This window comes from Sturnus vulgaris, chromosome 2, assembly GCF_052056855.1.
Source record: "Sturnus vulgaris isolate bStuVul1 chromosome 2, bStuVul1.hap1, whole genome shotgun sequence".
In the NCBI taxonomy this organism is placed as follows: domain Eukaryota; kingdom Metazoa; phylum Chordata; class Aves; order Passeriformes; family Sturnidae; genus Sturnus; species Sturnus vulgaris.
The window spans coordinates 51475662-51488635 of record NC_142244.1 but is presented as its reverse complement, the minus strand read 5'-3'; the positions used below and the strand labels follow the sequence as shown (position 1 = coordinate 51488635).

The following is a 12974-nucleotide window of genomic DNA, read 5'->3' as shown; positions in this document are numbered from 1 at the left end:
GACTCTTACTTCAGTTTGTGTTGTTGATTAGAGGTAACCTTAAGTGAACTAGTTACCTATAAAAGGGAGGTGAAGGGGGGAGGTTTCATTCTAAACACAATATTTATATTATGGTTCTTATACTATTATCATACACTTTCATTAAGCTTTTCTAGCTGCAGTTCTCTTTGACTGAGATAGAGCACTTAGTTATATTTGCTTTAGGTGATTAGGAAATATTGACTGGAATTTGGACCTCCTGAAAATCACTTTATCATCCAGTGAAACAAAAGTTTCCAAGGAAACAGTTTGGTGTTTTCTTTTTTTAATTGGAGTCCATTTTTGATCACTTTTATTTTACATATCTGTGTAGTGGCTTATGAATTTGAGACTCCTATAAACTAAGATGTCTCAAAATGAGAAATTGATAGGAAAAAGTGCTTTTGAGTGAAAAACTTTATTTTCAAGAAAGAATTCGCTGTTGATACCTCCTCTGAATGGCCTGTCACTACAAGAACAGCAGAGCTTGTGGCACTGGGAGCAGTGTAGAACAGACACCTCTGTAAAGCTGCACTGCTCTTGCCTGCAGTGCTTGAGCCACACAGTTTTGTTGTGTCCTGCCTGTGCAGAGGGCTGGGGAGTTGGCTAGCAAGGCAGAGTCTGTTGTTCAGCTTCCAACAGGAAATTTAATCCTTTAGCTAAATATTTGTTCTGCAGTTTGCATTTAAAATAATATTAATTAGGGAAGTAATACATTTCTTGGTTGATAATGGTAATCAGCAGCATTTGCTTCCTTATTTTCTGGGGAAGGGAAGTCAACACATCATGTGCCATCTGCATTCCATAAGGGGGTGAAAAGTAAGTTCTGATGATAGAAAATACAGAACAACAATGGAATTGAACAGTTGGGAAAGGAATTAAATACAATTTTGGTTAAAATGAGAGAAAGGGGTGAGCACAAAGAGAAGAGCAAGAAAGGATTACTCAGCATAGGCTAGGCTGCTCAGATGCTGTCATGGTGCTCCAAGCAAGAAGCTGGAAATTTCTAGTAAGAACTTGTGTAAACTATGCAAACTACTAGCTGAAATCAGTTAATATAAATATTAGCATAGTTCTTCTTAATTACTGTAAATAGTTAATCTCCACAACTCACTAATCAAGTCTCCTGAATTGTGTTGATATGAAAGATGTTCCTAATGTGATTATTTTGTAATTCAAGAGTTTATGGTATGAAGAAAATCCTTTTCCATGGAGTTTGCAAAGAGCATATTAACAGTCAGTTAGAGTTTGCAGTTGTATCATTGTATCTAGTACCCAAAATATATCATCTTTGTCAGATTTCAAACTATCAATAGCTTCTAGTTGCAGGCACAGGCAGTGCTTAAAGTAAACGAAGCAACTTTTAGATTTGCCTTTCCATAGAGATGGCTTTTCCCAAAGTACGGCTGCTTCAGAGAATCTTGTGGAGTTCTGTATCATTTGTGTGGTTACACCAGTGTTTGAATCTGTGTTTTAATCATAATTTGCATTTCTTTAAAATAAATATGTAGGCAACAAACATGATTTAATAGTGGTGTTGTAGTGAGGCTTTTTATTAGTGAATCTTTAATCTATGCTGTAGTGATTAAAACAGAGGGGCATCTTTTGCTTCAGTTGCCTTCAGGTTTATTGGCCATTCCTTATTAATTTATTCGCTTTAAATGCTATTTCACTGTATGTGAAAAAGCTGTAACTTGAGTTTGAAAGGACAAAGTCTACTCAAATCAGAATTATTTGTGTATTAAGGATTAAGTTCTTGTTAAATTTATCACTGACATTTTTCCACTATAAGGTGGAAAGGACAGAACTTAGACCATCTTTGCCTTCTATTTCTCAGAAAAACAATCAAGAATGATACTCTTAAGTATACAGTGTATTTGTATACTTAAATTGGAATGTAAAAAGTATCATTTTAGTTTCAGACACAAGCAGAATGAATTGTGGAAAGCAACATTTTTTTAAATTTTGTGTTGCTAAAGCTCACAAAGACAGCATTGTGAGAACTACTACTTTAAATTTGATGTTTTCCACATGCAGTTGATGTTACAGATTAGTATTAAAAGGCAACATGCAGATATTCTATGTTTCGGAAAATCTGTGTCATGGATCAAAATATGTTTTAGGAAAATGTTTTGCAGTAGAGACTCAGTGTTTTGATATCTCAGGAATAACGATTTGGTGGCTGCAATAGCAGCTTCTTTGCATCCTTATCATTTAAGAGTGCTTAACACCTGAGTCTTGGCATGAATGCCCAGTTCACTTTTTTGCTTAAAAGAGGAAGGCTCAGTTTCCTAACAGGAATTCTTTAAGAATGCAGTGTTCTAAGTGACTGTTGTCATGCCCCGAGTCCCTTATTTACCAAACTTCTACCAGTAAGCAGATCAAACCTAACAGTACGAACTTTTGAACAGGTGCTAATCCAATTATAGTTAGTCTCAACTGGATATTTTTGAGAAAAAAAGGCTGATATAATGTGTTAATAACTCTCCTTTTCTCCTTTTGCAGCATTAAAACTTCCTTTTGGCAAAACAACAGTGATGCATTTGGTGGCTAGAGAGACACTGCCAGAACCAAACTCTCAAGGTAGGCTGGGCACTAGAGGAGTTTCTTACTCAAGTACATGGCAAAGTGGTCAGGTCTCTTACAGGCTTTTTAAGTATTTCATAGTACAGAAAAGTCAAGTCCTTGTGCTCTTTTGTGAGGAAGGTAATGGAATGCTATTGTAGAAAACTAAGAAATTAACTTTCTGGTTTAACATTTTTATATAGTGCAGAAACTTACTCAGAAAAAAAGCCCTTGTTCTTATTGTGAAGAACTAGTCCTGATTTCAGTTATGTATGCATGTGTATAACAATAAATATATAAATAATTAAGAACAGACTTGTATTAAGCATACTCTCACACAGAACAGCCTTATTGCTTTAGAAATGGAATGTAAATAAAACTTCCCTCTTCTTTGCAGGTCAAAGGAACCGTGAAAAAACTGGAGAAAGCAACTGCTGTGTAATCCTGTAAAACCTGTTAGCTTTACCTGCTAAGTGTGATGTAATATAGTCTTTGTCTTTCATGCTGCTGGAATAGAAGAGGCCCTACCTTGCTTCAGACACCTGTAGGAAGAGCCTGTCTGTAAATCCATGGAACTGAAATAATACATGAACACTGTCTCATTAGTCTTTTTTTAAAAAAAAAAAAGTGAAAGATCTATGAACACTTTAATTATTTTTTTCAATTCCTCCTTTGTTGAATAATCTTACAGTACATCACTTTTGAAAGAATTCAATCTCCAGAAAGGTTTGTGTTCTTTTCCATAGCAGGAATCTTTTTGCTACCATGAAAATCTGCATTAACCGGATCTAACCAGTCAAGCTTTCTAGATGCAATTTGCACTAAATATGGTTGACAGTATATTTCTCTCAACAATCTCTAACAATATTTGAGACATCTAGTAATAACCCACAATGTATAATGCAGCACTGGAAAATAGTATATTAATAATTAAAACAAATCTCACTTATGGCCAAATCAAAGGAAAAACTGTTCAGTCAATTCTACCTAAGTCAACCTCGGTGGCCAAACTGGCACAGAATACTAACTAAACCAAGTCTAACTATATATATTTTCACTGCAACAAAGAAAAAATACTATGTGCCTGTAATTTAAAAGCACTCTGTAGAGGGCTGATGAAACTGATTTTTTTGTTACTGTGTGCACTCCAATCGTGTGTTAGTTGAGTGCTTATTCAGACAGCACAAACAAGTGCAGAGAGTGCATTTCCTAGCCTTAATATGGGAGGGGTAGTTTCCTGTAGTTCATAGGCTTTTATTATTGTGCATAAACGTTAGAAAACATCATTTACTAATCAATTTTATGTATTTGAATATTGGCAATTGGTGTTTTTCAGTCATTTTTCTCATCTGTACCTTAGACTCCAGTGTCATGCTTACTCATTAGAGATTTCAAAATAATTATTAAAATTTAAAAAGCAAAAAGAAAAACTTCTGCCATAATACTAGTTTTGTTTCTTTATGTAATCTGCATTTGGTATTAGTGCTTGCAATGGTATTAAAATCAGAAGCTGATTTTTGAAGGCATACATAATTGAAAAAGGATGCCATTCTTTTATTTCATATCAATAATTTAAATGTTGATATGCTAAAGAAATTTGCACAGCACTAAAGCATGAGCTAGTTTCATCTAAATCTGTAAAAAATAAAAATAAAGAAAAATTAAAAAATATAAAAGATTTTATATTTTTTCACTGGGGAGGAATTCTTCCTGGGTGAAATTACAAATATGTGTAGAATATATTTAATAAAAATCTTATAAAATACATAACTATAGAAGTTAAATATAGATTGGCGTGTAGTATAATAGAACAATATTCCATATAAATAGCTTTAGCCTTTAAAAAACTGAGTCACAGGTTGACATTGTGTTCTGTACTTAAGTGTCCACAACTCTTACAGATGTTCTGTGTAATCGTTTTTCCGAATGATTGGCATCATTCAAATGTAAACAGGTTATTTTATTCATTGTTACTGCTTTGATGAAATGCTTTATATGCAGTAGATTTACAAAAATATTGTTCATACTGATCAGAATTAAATTTGTATAGAGCAGAGTTTTAAAACAAATTGTAAATAGCACTAAACATTTTCTTTCTGCAACCTGTACTGATAGACTCTTCTGTAAACTAAATAAAAGAATATTGTAGTGCATTTCAGTGGTGTTTCAAGGGTTGTAATTGGGTCTGAACTGCTTTTAATAGTACTTCTTAATCCGGAAATTAAGTAAGGACTCCATTTTATTTATTGTTAAAAAAGGAGGAGCACAAAGCCTGTTGAAAAATGGTAATGGGATTTATCACTTCAATATTTGTTTTCCTTTCACTTAATAAGTGGCCTGGAAGTCTTTTTTCTGTTGAAGAGGAATGTGAGCATGAGCAGTTGCAAATGTGCTGCAGTGTCACACCCTCGTGTGCCTCAGAGGAGCCGTGTGCTCGTGCTGTGAGTTTTTGCAGTCTTCATTTGCTGATAGCAAAGGGCACGCACATAGCCCTTGAGGTGCTGGGCACCGAGATGACAGAATTGTGTGCTCATTACCAAAATGAATCTTGGGAGGGGCATTTCCTTCTACTCTGCAGTGTGGTTGCTAAATAAGAAACTGTAGAGACACAAACCTTCTTCTAGAAAAAGGCAAAAGTGTGATAGACTTCCTTTTCCAAAATGCTGACCACCCAAGTAACACAGATTTAGATGGGGAATGGCTATGACAGCACAAGAAAAAGAAACGGTCTGAGACAGAACATGCTCAGTTAATTGACCAAGGCTTTCAAATGCATTGATTTTGAAAAAAGAATGCAGGAGAAGTAATCCTTATTTGAAAAAGTAGCCAGGTACTTGACACAGAATACATACATGAAAATGCAGAAGCTTCTAGTCAAAGTATTTGGTGAGTTTCTATAGCAAAGTATGTGGAGTTCCCTTTTATCAAGATGAATAAGATGCATATACGCACATGTCCAAGCAAATCCTTAAGTACTGCGTGGCGTTTAAAGCATGCCAAAATGACTCCTGCAGAAAGTGGGTAGAAACAGTTTGCCTGAATTTTCTCACCAATTGTCAAAGTTCTGCCCTTGGAAGAGCATTTTTGTTGTGGTGTGAGGCGGGTGGAAAACTGGGGCAGGGGGATTGCTAAAAGATGTGTGCTTTTTTCCTTGTGTGCTTTGTATTGTGGTTTGTGTATTTGCCAAAACAAAAGCAGTAGCTCTTAATCCACATTTCCCAGCTTTGCTAAAGCTCATGCATATGCTTCTCTTCTACTTTGATTGGAGTAAAGTGGATACTAGCAACCCAAAAAGATTAAAGCCAAGTCTTTGCAGGGTCGGGCTGTTGGATGGTCTGATAATACACTGAAGAGTTGGACATTTGATTTGCACTGCCAGATGGAAATTATCTTTTTCCTATGCGTTAATAGATGTCATGAAGGAAGGGAAGGAGAGGATGGAGTCCTTCTTATTCTGAAATACCATGAAGAGACTGCATGTGTCTCCTATACCATTGTGTGTATGTTATAAACAATCACACATGTGAGGAGTTCTATTGTGGCCAACAGCCCAGAGTGCTGTGCAGCCTTTCAGAAGGACCTCGACAGGGTGGAGACATGGGCAGAGAGGAACCTTCTGAAATTCATCAAAGGCAAATGCAGGGTTCTTCCTCTTGCACCAGGCTGAGGGAAGGAGCTTTGTGGAGAAGGTCCTGGGGTGGATTAGGATGGAAAAGCGGTGCCAGCAGGTCAGGGGGAGGTGATCCTGCCCCTTTACTCAGCCCTTGTGAGGCACATCTGGAGTGCTGTGTTCAGTTCTGGGCTCCTCAGGACAAGAGAGACATGGAGCTCCTGGAGAGGGTCCAGTGGGGAAGAGCAAGGATGCCTGGGGGACTGAGGCATCTCTCTTACGAGGAAAGGCCGAGGGAGCTGGGCCTGTTCAGCCTCAAGAAGAGATGACTGAGATGGGACATCATCAGTGCCTGTAAGTATCCATAGGATTGTGCCAAGAGGATGGATCCAGGCTCTGCTGAGCTATAGGACAAGAGGCAGCAGGCAGAAACTGATGCACTGGAAGTTCCACCTGAATATACGGAAGAACTTTTTTACTGTGCAGTGATTGCACACTGGAACAGAATACTCAGAGAGGGTGTGGAGTGTCCTCCACTGGAGACATTCAAGAACCATCTGGACACAATCCTGTGCCATGGCCCTACTTGATCAGGGAGGTTGGACCAGATGGCCCCATGTGGTCCCTTCCAACCTGGCCCGTTCTGTGATTCTGTAATATCTGGTAGCAATGAGAGTGCTCTACAACTTTTGTTCTCTTGAAGGATACCAAAATTATGACTGTGGAAACAAGTTGTGGGGATTAGCTCAGCTGCTGGAGGAAAAAAGCATGGCCACTGTATTATTAAAGGCTTTGCTAAGGTGCTGCATCAATTTAATGCTGATCTCTGCTGTTTATGGATATCATTCCTTAGTACATTTGCAACAGAAGGAAAAATTATTTAATTTAGAAGAGAAATACACAGCACTTTGTAAAAACTTCCTTTCTCACAGGTAAGAAGGCAGGCGGGTGTTTCTGGGTTAGCCAGAAATCCGGAATGGCTGCTGCTGCAGGGGAGTAAAGCTTGTGTATTTTGTTGTTCTGTATGTGCTCTGATAAGGTTTCTCACACAAATCGTACTTCAAGAAGCAAATAAAGGGATGGATATACTTCTCCATCTTAAAGTCTCTTGCTAGCTTTATGTTAAGTGGTTAAACTTAAGCAGATTTTGTGTTATATGTCCTGTGTAAATTGGCACTTAGACAATTAATGGCAGTTACACTATTGAGACGGGGGAATTCTGTGCCTAAATCAGAGGAATGCCAAGATCTGTTAAGAGTCTTAAAGGAGAGTTCTTTCCCCCTTTATTTTTGCTGCAGTACTGAGGCTCTTCCTAGACACCCTGTCTTGGCTATAGCTTTGAGTTTCAAGCTTATTTTCAGAGAACAATAAAAGGTTTGTTGTTACTCAAGAGGCTGATGGTAATATATGGTTCATGATAATAAGCTGTTACCAATTCTCATGAAGTAGGATAATATAGGCATATCTGTTCTTTTGTGCCACATGTACATACCTGTGAAGAGATTTAAGATGTGAGAGCTAATTTGCTTACCAATTTATTACACTAGACTGTATAATTACAAAACCCTTGTTATGCTCTGGGTTTTTCCAATAGTTTATTATTGACTTCTGCTGAGCTTTTTGTTGATAAGGGTTTGGTTTGGGGGTTTTTTAATTAATCTGGAAAAGGAATGACCAGTGAGATATAAAATAATGAAGGTTATGAAAGGCAAGCTCACAATAAAAAAAAAAAAGAGAGAGACTGTAATGATACCTTATCAAGCTCAGGGAGTGGATCACTGAAGTTGCAATTTGGAATGTGAAGGACAGCATAGGTAGAGAAAGTGAAGTATTCTAACAACTTTTATTTTTTAAATTACCTGGATAAGTCTGAGTTCCAGGCATCATGGGCAGATACTTTGTATTTCAAGTTCCCTAGGATTTTGAAAGTGCTGACAAAAATAGTGAGACAACAGAAATATTACAGAGAGATTGAAGAGAATGAGAGGTTAAAATAGCTACAGTGATGATTAAGACAGACAAAATGGATGGAGAACTTCTATTTTTGTCTTGTAGCTTTATAGGCCCAGTTTTTACATTTGTAAAGCAGAGGTGACAAATTCAGATATGATAGAAACATTTTTCATTAAATGAATGGCACTCACTGCCACCAGAAATAATTTGAGGAGAACAGCTGAACTAGATATAAAAGTAAAATGGATTGTTATATCAATGAAAATTGACAGAATTTCCAAAATTAGCAAAATTAGTGATGCCAAACTCTTTCCCAACAAGGTAGTATTTCTGTCCTTCAGACATTATGTTACCTTTGAGGGACGAGCCCATCTTTAAGGGGAAAAATACTTCTGGCATTGCTACCTCCATTATGTACAAGCAAGAGCATAATGTGAGCCCTAGGGCCAGCATATCATGTACTCCAGCAGGAGTTTATCTCTACAAACCTGCTTCCAAGAAGAAATTTTGGTCAGAGTCAAGGTGATGTTTGTGCTTTCCTGGAGCAGGCTTGAGGGAATAATTTACTGTGTTTTAGCTGGTAGAGAATGTGAACTATAGTTCCTTAGGGCAGAAGCTGCTGCCTCTTGAGTGGTGCCAAATGTAAGCACCCTGCTTTTATCAATTCCAAGGATGCTGAATTTATAGGTAGTAAATGTTTTGACACTTCTAGAGGCAAAGAAGTGGGATGAAACAACAATTTTCCTTTTTTACTTTCATCTATTCCTTGAACTAAAATCAGCAAGAAGCAATGGGAGAAGTTTTAGGTACCTACCATAGGAGCAACCATTGCATATCTGTTGAAAATAAACTGACCAGCAGCTATCCATGCAAGAAAGAGAAGCTGTAGGAAAGAGGTGATCACTGCCCGCAGTCAGCAAGTGATTGCCAGGGTGAAGTAGCTCAGATTGAGAATGAGAGGCAAAAGGGAGTGACAAGTCTCTTTGGGACTTCCATCTGTTGCCTGGCAAAAAAGGGGAATACGATCTAGCACCAGTCACTAGGGAGCAGAATAATAGAGTGGAACTTTGCCTGTAGAAGTTGGATTGGGAAATTAATGTTTTAAAAATCCGTGGTACTGGAAGCCAACTCTATATTGGATGGGTGATATTGGACTTCCAGAATAAGGGAAATACATACCGGAGTATGCCTTACCTTAATCTGTCTGTTATCTGTGCTGGCTAAATTAAAGAAAAATTGGGTTTCAGTTCTTTAATTTGTACAGCTCATGTGTGCCTATATAAGGCTCGTTAATCCCTGGTGGTCTCAAGGTTATGGCTCTGCTGGAGCTGGCAGGGAGATCCAGGGTGTCCTGCAGACTCCAGGTGAAAAGTCATTACTGCAACTGTGCCCTTTGTGTGAGGGGAAAAGCACGAAGGTCTTGAGTGGGATAAAGTGCCAGTGTGGTGACTCAGCAGGAGTTCAGAACTCCACCAAATCCATGGGACTGTAGCAGCTGAGCTGTCTTTCAGTGAATTCCATGTGTACTCTGGAAAGCAAATAAACAAGAGTCTCTCTTGCACTCTTGCATTAATCAAGCGATGCCAGCCAAACCTTTTGGTTCCTGTTACCATGACTGACAGCATCCCAAGGAAGGGGATATCTGTTTGCTCTCCACAAACAGATATGAAGGCTGCCTCAGGCTCTATTTTTCTTGTGCCCTGAGCTACGACTGTCTCCGGCTTCATCACCAAGGTCTTTGAGCATCACATCCTTCTGCTGCAGACAGGACTCCTCCATGGCTCTGGTTGTTGGGTAGTCTGAACTGCCTATTGGAGAGGAATATGCTTTCAGCTTCCAAGCAAAGTCCAGACCCACTGTTCATGGCACTGGCCAGCCCCCAGCTCCAGCTGCATTTGCCTCTTTCCTTTGGATAAGACTGTGTTGCAGCAGAGAGCCTCACTGGTGACCAAACTAGTGAGAGCTACTGGCCCTCCTGCAGCAGGGAGGCTGGAACTCCTGGGGTGCTTTTCCAAGTCTCATCATGAGAGCAGATGTGGCTCAAGAGCACCCTAAGCTCTGCCCCTGCTGCAGAGGTGGGTGCTGTGCTGGCTACCCAGGGGACCATGGGGAACAGGCAAGGGAAGAGAGCTTAGGGGGGATGTTTTGGGACCTGGCCTTGTTCCTGCTGGAGCTCTTTGTCACAGTGGACCAGAGCTGGGATTACAGGCCCTAGCTTCTGCACCCTGAGCTGCCCTGGGAGGAATTTGCCTGGGGGCTGCTCATCTGCCAGTGCATTTTACCATCTGAAGGTTTGCAATGATTAGAATAATCCTGAGCTCCCGTTGGGAGGCTGGGATGTAACTGCAGGGCTGGGACAGCCTGAGGCAGCCCTGTCCTTGGAGAGCCTCTGGGGAGCTGCAGTCAGTGCAGATCACTTCTGCCAGCTCCCTGCAGCTGCACAACTGCTCATCTATGCCCCAGCCCCTTCTGAGAAGTGACCTTGATCACCACGGTGCTGCATGGCTCAACCTCCCTACCAGGGAGCAGCCTCACTGCCCCCTCTTATTCCCAGATCCAGCACCCACGCCTGAGCTGGTAACTCCTCAGGAGCCAAATGCTCCCATGAGCTCCCTGGAGGTGTGCTGCCACCAGCGGGATGGGGGGACCTGAGCTTCCAGAAGGTCTTACAGGGTACCAGGCCTAAGTCTGTTGCTTTGCTTTGCCCCACTGGCCTGGCAGCTTCCCCTGGGCTTCAGGGTTCTGGGGGTTTAATCTTCAAAGACACAGTTTCTTCTGCCTGGTGGTTCAAAGGCTGAGGAGGCTTTTGGTTCGTGTATGCATGCCTAGCTGTTCTTTTTCACCTGAAAGTTAATAGTTAAGCCCTGGAGACTGCAGCCAGGCACTGAGAAGCCTCTCCTTACCTCTGGAAATTAAGGCAGCTCGAAGGCGTGGTGGCTTGTTGCCTGTGTATGTGCCAAACGCCCACCCTGCCTTTGAGGAGGGCTGTGCATGGGTGGGAGGATCCGTCTGTGGCAAGGCTTGCATGCACAAGTTCATGGGCTGCTTGAGGGAGCCGGGTCTTAAAGATGGTGGGTTGGTGTTATCTCTAACTCAGCTTCTCTTTGATTCAGTAAAGAACTTTTGTCCTGTTTCCTGGAAAGGGGAACCAGTGTGCAGAAGTTAGCTCTGGTAGCAGTTCTGCTGGAAATAGCTGCCTGGAGGGCAGGTGAAGGTATTCCCCTGTGCTCCAAGAGGGAAGAGCTGGCCACAGGCAGCAAACACGGAGATTCCTCGCATCCTCCTTAGAATGAAATATTGCTGCTGTCAGGAAAAACATGCCTGATCCCTCTGGTCTCTGTAGGCTGATTCTAAAACCTGGAGAGACACCTCTCCTTTCTCAGGCGAAAAAAGTGAAAAATGGAGACGAGACATTTTTGTGTTGGTGGATTAAGGCAAACAAGAGAGCCTGGAGATAATGAAGCTTCTGAGAGCATTACATAATTGGCATTCAACAACTCACCTTTTCAGACACTGAGAGCTATTTAAATGTGAGTGGTTCAGTTCCTACCCCCTGGGATGAATACTCCCTGACTCGCCAGATGTTTCTTTGAAGATAGCCAATGGGATTTGCAAAATCCCAGACTGAAGCTTATTATCTGCTGAGTGAGAAGACAACAGGAACTTGATAGCCCTCCAGAGCTCCTGGCCCTGTGTGGGGCCAGAGAGTCTCAGGCAGCCCCAGCCCCACTGGCACCGTGTGGGAGGAGGGAGCAGGGTCCAGCAGCTTCGTGGTGGAACTGCCTCAGCTCACCTGCATAGCGAGGTTTAAATAAGGAATGTGGGCATCCCTAACTGCACCGTCAGGCCAAACAAATCAAAGCTGTGAGCCAAAGTGTTTGTGGAACGAGAAAGAGATCATAGGTGCAGCTCCCCTGAAGCAGCATTGCTGTCAGAGATGCCAGTTTCCAAGGTGAGAGGCAGCACGGTAATGGAAGTGGGGAAAAGGCTGAGTGCCATTCAGCTGGGGAAGCAAGCAGGCTACTGCAGTGTCTCGGCATCAGCAACGAAAGGCTGCTTGTAAATAATGCTGCTTCCAGCACTTTGGGGTTTTGCAGACTGTCATACTGAGGCTGTATCGATCCCTGGATACAGGTGCTGAATTTCGACATCTGATAGCCTGTTACAGCTGCAGTTCTCAGGCTTGGTTCTTTATATAGAAGTACAGTTTCTGCTGCTGAAAAGAGCTTTGTGCTAGAAATGCTCCAAGGGAGATGAGCTGGTTTTGTAAGGAAGCACAGAAGTGACTGGTGAGGGGAGACGAGGCCGTGGCTTTTCATCTGACATTTGTGTCAGGTCCTGACAAGGGGTTCACAGCTCTTGCAGATCAGGACTTTCCCTCCTATACCTGCTGCCGTTCCTGCGTCAGGGTATTTTCTTAAGGGTGAAAATAAGGTCTCACCAAAGAATAATTACCAGAGCAGGCCCTTTTTGTCACCTTTACAAAACTGTAAAAGTAGCTTGACTTTCGGTCCTAGTTTTGTAATGAAAACAGTATTTTTCTACTGAAAACTGGTAAAAAAGGATTGTGTATGATACACTAAAGGCACAGAAGCTTGTAATAGATGCTGTTATTCATCTAGACTGAAAACCCAGCCACGATGTTGGCATCTGATTCAAGAAAAATTTCTTATTTTCCTGTGTGATGTCCCTTTTTTACACCTCTTTTGAACACTGAATTCACTTGATCAATGTGAAAAATCACTTTTCTGGGTGATGTGACATCTTGGCTACGCTGGGCCATCAGTCTTGCTGTGGTGAGAAGAAGTATTTCCTTCTTATGGCTACT

At 41.1% G+C, this 12974-nt stretch overlaps 1 protein-coding gene across 1 annotated transcript in view; it reads left to right on the top strand.

Annotated features, from left to right (window-relative positions):
* The window catches only part of UBL3 (ubiquitin like 3), a 54820-nt gene extending 50084 nt beyond the window's left edge, over positions 1–4736 (top strand). Inside the window, exons 4-5 of the mRNA XM_088159543.1 lie at positions 2524–2601; positions 2981–4736. Coding sequence (XP_088015669.1) covers positions 2524–2601; positions 2981–3033 — 131 coding nt within the window. The 3' untranslated portion in view covers positions 3034–4736. The remainder of the gene's footprint in view (positions 1–2523; positions 2602–2980) is intronic.
* Positions 4737–12974: the final 8238 nt, after the last annotated feature.